Genomic DNA, 6,750 nt, shown 5'->3' on the forward strand with positions numbered 1-6,750 from the left:
CTAGTAATCAAATAAACCAGTCAGTTTTTAAGGAATCATTTCTCTAATGATTCTGGCATTGTTGCTTATATTTTTGTCTCTTCCATTGTCATGAAAAAATGCTAACAATTTACACACCACATTGATATCTAGCTACAGTACCCTGCATTATTTTGATATACTGGATGCTTTATATTACCTGAAAAATTACGATCATAGCCATAAGCCATTTCATATTTGAAAACTTTTACTGTTAAAAATTCTGTACCTCCAAGGAATTATTTCCATAATTTATAATATTCAAAATGTCAGGACTACTTATTGATGCTCATTTATAAATTAAAATACTCTATTGTTTCTATTGCTTAGGACTGTATTATACCCATGGCATCTGAAGCTCCCTAGAATCTGGGACTTTTCTTACTCAACAAAGTTCCTTTCTACCACTCTGTAGCATGAATCTACCTTTTTTTTTTTTAAAGTTCATCTATTTTGAGAGAGAATGTGCATGCGCGCACGCGGACACACACACGCATGGGGGAGGGGCAGAAAAGGGAGGGAGAGAGAATCCAAGCAGGCTCATGCAGTCAGCACAGAGCCTGATGCATGGCTCAATCTCACCAACTGTAAAAAATCATGACCTGGGCCACCATCCAGAGTTGGACGTTCAACTGACTGAGCCACCCAGGTGCCCCATGAATCTACCCTTCTAATCAAGATATTCTCACAGTCCCATGAATACATTATACTCATTCCCATATTTCTTTTATTCATATTGCTTCTCAAAATATAACATCCTCAATCTCTGTCTTTTAAAATTCTATCTATTATGATCATTCAAAAGATAATGCTTACATAATTATTTAATTACTTATAAAGGAAGCAAAATTAGGGCTTTGCTTCATACATCCAAAAATATCAGATATGTTAAAAAATGTGGAAGGTAAAATATAACACAGATAGAAAAATATATAAATAAATACTTGAACACAGAATAAGGTCTAAGTATAAAACCAACAGAAGAAACAATCACTAGACTTCATAAAAACAACCTTTTATACTTTAAAAATAACTTTGGAACAACCTGAAATGACAACGATAAACTGAATTTCCAAATAAGAACGTGGAAGACACCTTTCTGAGCTTCCTTCTCCAAATACTTCAGAAAACACCTGCAGGTTGCTTATACACAGCAAACAAAAACATAGTCAATAACCGTGTTTCCAATAAGGATTTTCTGCAGCTTATTCTTAGGATTTCTGCTCGTTTTGACTGCTTAATTTGATCCTCTCCCAATATATTCTTTGAAATGCATGGCTTTCATTAATTTGTTCAACACATGCTTTTATCACACCCCAACCACAAGCCAGACTGTGCTGGATACTAAGACCATACATACTATACCAGTGGGCAAGACATATATGACCTCTTCCATCACTAAACTTAAGCCTAACAGAAGACAAACATCGATCAAGTAATCACACAAAATGTGTTAAAAAAAATAAATAAAAGAGGGGCACCTGGGTGGCTCAGTCGGTTAAGCATCCAACTTCCGCTCAGGTCATGATCTCGCGGTCTGTGATTTTGAGCCCTGCGTCGGGCTCTGTGCTGACAGCTAGAGCCTGGAGACTGCTTCGGATTCTGTGTCTCCTTCTCTCTCTGCCCCTCCCCCACTTGTGCTCTGTCTCTATCAAAAATAAATAAATGTATAAATAAATAAGTAAATAAGTAAATAAATAAATAAGCAAGCAAGCACTATGACAGTATATAAAAAGGACTTCACCTACTGGGGATATGGGATGTGTATGTATCCAAGATTTCCCTAAAGAATTCATATCTACATAAAACAGTACACTCTACCTGCAGGGGTATATCTTAAATATTTTTGTACTTTTCCTCATCTCACACAGTAAGTTCTTCTATATTTGTTACATGACTTATTCTCATTAAAACTTATTCCTATTAAAATTATATCCTTTTTAACTAGTCTTTTTTTTAATGGTGTACCTGAAGTTGGCTTTAGGATGACTGATACCTTCAGATGAATACTTTTGAGAGACAGTTTAGAAAGATACTTTTATTCTTACAAGATTAAACAACTTAAATCTTACCTAGGTTGTAAGGTGATTTCATGATTAATATGGTTAAATAGAAACCATCTAGACATCAAAATAACATTTATAATTCTTAAAAAGAATTATTCACACAAATTATGTACTAAAATAATGTACAGAATTATTAAAAATTGTTTCACTAACAGTACACATAGGTTCTAAAAAATGAAATGTCTTTTAAAAGCACATATTTTCACATTGTATATCCTGGAAGTTTATTTATCACTAATTCGCAAATATCTTTGCATTGCTTGGAAATATTTAGTGAACCAACGTCATCATCTTCTTCAAAGTGATCTGGTGTGCTGCTATCCAGGACATTAAGTTCTAGTTCTGATAAATTAGATGGCAGATAAGAACTCACTTGAGATGTCCGAGGTGACTGGCTTTTTTCTGAAGACTTGCAACCGATTTTTGTTTTAAGTTTAGTAACTTTAGAATTATGCACACTGTTTCGATCTACCTGGTTTCCTTTTTCCTCAGTCCAATGTGATACAGACAAATCACTGGTAGAGATACTAGAATCTTCCTCCAAACTTTTATCTGGAATCCTTGGAATATGAGATCCTTTATGTGAGCGTACTGGTGAGCCAGCTGAAAAAGGTGGGCTAAGAATAGAACTCTTTTCGCTGCTGTTTTTTCTTATGGACAGTCTTGTTTCACTAGACTTACCTGTGTATTGATTATGTTTTGGATTTTCTGCTGCTAAATGGCTACCACAAGCTTGTAAAATTCTGCTAGTATCCTCGGTGGTATAGAAATCTTCGGAAAAGCAAGGACTGGTGAAGTCATCTGAATACTTTAGTTCTGAGATGCTTTCAGAGCAACTACTCCCACTTGGTTTTTCACTCATATCATCAGTAAGAATGTCATCATTGCTGACTTTGACATGCTTATCGTCTATTTCTTTATCTACTACAATTCTGTCAACAACTGCAACCTGTTGGGAAAGACATGGACTTTGGATTTTCCTTTCCATTTCTCCTTCCAAAATACTTGCATGAGGAAACCTTTCTGGGACAATGGAATCTGAAGGACGTATAATTTCTTCCAATAAACCATTATTTGTTCTATGTTCACCACACTCTGTTTTTTCAGTTGCACATTTCAGCTTAGTTTCTTTACCTGTGTGAGGATCATCAAAACCACCACTGATTTGCTTTGAGGTATCACTGTTCTCAGCAAAAGATGCATCTGATTTCGAACACCTATCTTTAGGCAGTTGATGTGGCTTCTGAGGTTGTTCCGCAAAGCTGAATACTTTAACTTTGGATGATGGAAATCTGAGTTTTGCACCCAACATCTGTGCTTGCATTTTTCTATACTGTTCTCTTTTTTCATGCACTAACAACATATCAGGGTTTGTTTGCTTTAAACGTAGTTTAAGTGTATTTGTTAAACCATAAAGCAGCCTCCCCCTTGGAACTCTTTTGGGGGGGTTTCCACTGTTCTTTTCAAAATATTTCTCTTTTTTGAGATTTTCACCTTGGTTCTTTTTATACTGAAGATTCACTGACTTGTCATTTTCCCCCACAGAAAGCTTACCCTTCTTAGATTCAGATTTACATGTGCATTTGGCAGAAGACTCTGGTGACTTCTTACCCTCAGTTCTATATAACCAGGCTAAGTGAGGATGTATTTGAGGGGGGCTTGCCACAGGTTGGTTATATAACAAGGACAACTCAACCAACAAAGCGTTTAACAAAGGCAGCTGCCTTATTGTGTTAATTCTACTTTGTTCAGTTTGCCCGTGATACGCAGTTTGATCACTTGCTCCTTTCTCCTGAACATGCAGAGGATTTATGGGCTTCGGAGGACTCTCATGTGTCCCAGAATCAGCATGTTTCAGAGAATCAGTATGTGCTGGGACAGTTACGTGATTTCCCCCCAGAGAAATACCATCCAATTCCTCAGGGGCATTTATTTGAGGTTTAATGGTGATTGTACCCTGTACAGGAGGCATCTTTTCTTGGGTCAAATGAGTGTAATACAGAGGAGGAGGGCAAAATATGTTGGCTTCAATGTCCAACTCTGTGACTCCCTGACATGGGGGGCTAACGCTTCTCACCCCACTAGAATTTGAACAAACAGAGCTGGTTTTGCCATGCTCCACAGAAACCGTGTTACTACAGTTGGTCTTACTATGGAAAGCTATTTCCTTCAAATCCTTCTGTGCCTTCGGGATTTTTAAACTCACAAGGGACTTATCAGCATCTCGTGGTCTTGGCTCTGAGTCTGGCTGCTGTGGTTCCTGTGGGGTCTGGGAACTGACCTCTACAAGCTCCACCCCACCTCCTGCGGTAGCGACTGGCCGCTCAAGATGGCCCAACAAGCTGCTTCCCAAGTCAGTGAAGCGGTAGCCCAGGGCAATGTCCCCAATCCGCTCCCCGACTTGGTTATGCAGAGGGAAACTTCCTCGATGACCCTGGGAGCAGCCGGAGGCGGCCTGCCCCAGGACCTTGTGGGCGGCGGCGGCCAGCGAGATGCTACAGGCACCCAGGAGTCGCGGGGCAGGAGTCGGGCGCCCAGGGGGCAGCTGCAGCAGCAAGGTGTAAAGCGGTGTCCGAAGGAGCAGGCGGTGCAGGGTAACGGGGTGCAGGCGGAAGAGACAGGACTTGCCGCGACCGAAGCTGACCAGGCCAGGCCGGGGTTCCGGGGCTGGGGCGCCGGGGCCGTCAGGAGGGTAAACCAGCAGGGTGGGGAAGTCCAGCAGGCGGAAGGCCACTGCGGGGCACAGGTCGCGCGACGGCCGTGGTGGCGACGCCTCCTCCTCGTCTTCCTCTTGCTCCTCCTCCACCTCGACCACGGGCCGCGGCGGCGGCGGCAGCAGCCCGGCTTCAAGACGCACCCAATCTACGAGCAGCTCCAGCGAGAAAAGCCGCTCGGACGAGGGGACCGCCATTGCTGTTGCCCCTGGAGACGCTGAAGCTTGGGTCTCGCGAGAGACCGGGAGACCACAGCGCCTGTCTCTGCTCTCTCGCGAGACTTAAGGGGGCGCCCCGGCTGGCCTAAGGCTACAGCTGCTGTGGGAATTTTCGCCGCTCAATGTATTTTCCTTTCCTGGCTTGTGTTTACACAATTTCTTGTAATCCCGAGGCATGATCACATGATGGCAAAAACAACAACAACAACAACAGCAAAACACCAGACTTATTTTTTGTTGTTGTTTTGGTCACGTTTTTATCCCTGCAGATCTCATGCAATTTTGAAGCGGGGTCAAGTCTATATGAGGAAAATTGAAAGTAAGTCAGGACTCCCTTTCCAGACCCCAGGGCTAATGAAAACCAGTGTACTTTCCAAGGTCGGCCTTCTCTGGCTGCTGATCCACCCCAAAGATGATGACACAGCTCTGAAGCGGCCTGGGAGCCTCTGTTTGGGTGAATTATGGTAGCACTGAAACACAAAGGAGCTGTGATCACATTTCCATTTGAGCAATCACCATGTGTGAAATTGATGTTAATGATTCCATTTAAAAACACACACACACACACACAGTTGGGGGAAGGGGAAAGATCTTATAACTACCCCAGGTTTTCAAGGAGAGGTACTTCTAACCTCAGTAAATTAGCCAGCCAGATTGGAACCAAGGCTGATAACACAGGGAGCCTTGAATGACAGAGTAAGGAATTTGAACTGTAGTCTGTACAAGTTGTTTTGGACGAGTAAGTGTGATCATAGCAGTGTTTAGAAATATATCAGTACAAATACAAAGGATGGATTCTACTAATAAATTGAATTCACAGCAGTCTATTGGGAGGCTTTCTCACTGGTTCAGATGAGGGAGAATGATGGCCTGAAATTGGTCAGGGTCAGTTTAGAGGAGAAAGAGGTGACAGACAAGTCATTTGTGATAGCAGAATTTGGTGACTAAGGGAGAGAAGTTATGGGTGAATTTTTTTTTTTTTTTTTTTTTTTTTTTTTTTGCTACTGAAGGAGAAAAAAATGAGGCATAGATTTGATATATATATACATATATGTATATTTAATGTTTATTTATTTTTGAGAGAGCGAGAGAGAGGGTGCTCACAAGCAGGGGAGGGGGATGGAGGATCCAAAGCAAAGCTGGGCTCTGTGCTGACAGCAGAGAGCCCGACCCAGGTTCGAACTCATGAACCACATGAGATCACATCCTGATCTGAAGTCGGACGCTCAACCGACTGAGCCACCCAGGCGCCCTGAATTGATATATATATTTTTAAAAGTTACTTTGGGTTTGGAGGATTGTAGAATTTGCGGTTCCTGCCAGACATCATGTTTAATTTTAGACAGCTTTATAATTTATAGTTACATTACATCAAAGCTCAGAAGAACATTGTGAAGCTCAAGGGAAATTCAGAATTGGAAGGACTTGATGCTTTAGTGGGAAGACTGAGGAAGGCTCCATTGCAGTATGTAAGTAGAATACACTACTCTTGGCCTTGAGAATCTTACTATCTACTTACAGAGGAAACATTTATCCAGTGACATGCTTAATGGATGGATGACACAAAGCCATAAAAAGCAACATATTCACAAGTGGAAAGCAAGGAGGTATTGAGTCCATATGTGCATCCTGCAACAAGTCTTCTAGATACGGTTAATAGTGTGGCATATCAGCACTTGCATATCTCCCGCATACAGACAGGGAAACCAATGTCCTTCTTCTAGAAGGATGTCG

At 41.5% G+C, this 6,750-nt stretch overlaps 1 protein-coding gene across 1 annotated transcript; it reads right to left on the minus strand.

Moving 5' to 3' along the window:
- Positions 1 to 2,234: 2,234 nt before the first annotated feature.
- Positions 2,235 to 4,999, minus strand: MAP10 (microtubule associated protein 10). Its single transcript, XM_042908124.1, has one exon. The coding sequence runs from the start codon at positions 4,993 to 4,995 to the stop codon at positions 2,287 to 2,289; it is 2,709 nt and encodes a 902-aa protein (XP_042764058.1). The 5' UTR covers positions 4,996 to 4,999; the 3' UTR covers positions 2,235 to 2,286.
- Positions 5,000 to 6,750: the final 1,751 nt, after the last annotated feature.

This window comes from Panthera leo, chromosome D2, assembly GCF_018350215.1.
Source record: "Panthera leo isolate Ple1 chromosome D2, P.leo_Ple1_pat1.1, whole genome shotgun sequence".
NCBI lineage: Eukaryota > Metazoa > Chordata > Mammalia > Carnivora > Felidae > Panthera > Panthera leo.

Bases quoted from the DNA above. Each gene is read 5' to 3' on its own strand.
- MAP10 (XM_042908124.1), bottom strand. From the start codon at position 4,995: ATGGCGGTCCCCTCGTCCGAGCGGCTTTTCTCGCTGGAGCTGCTCGTA.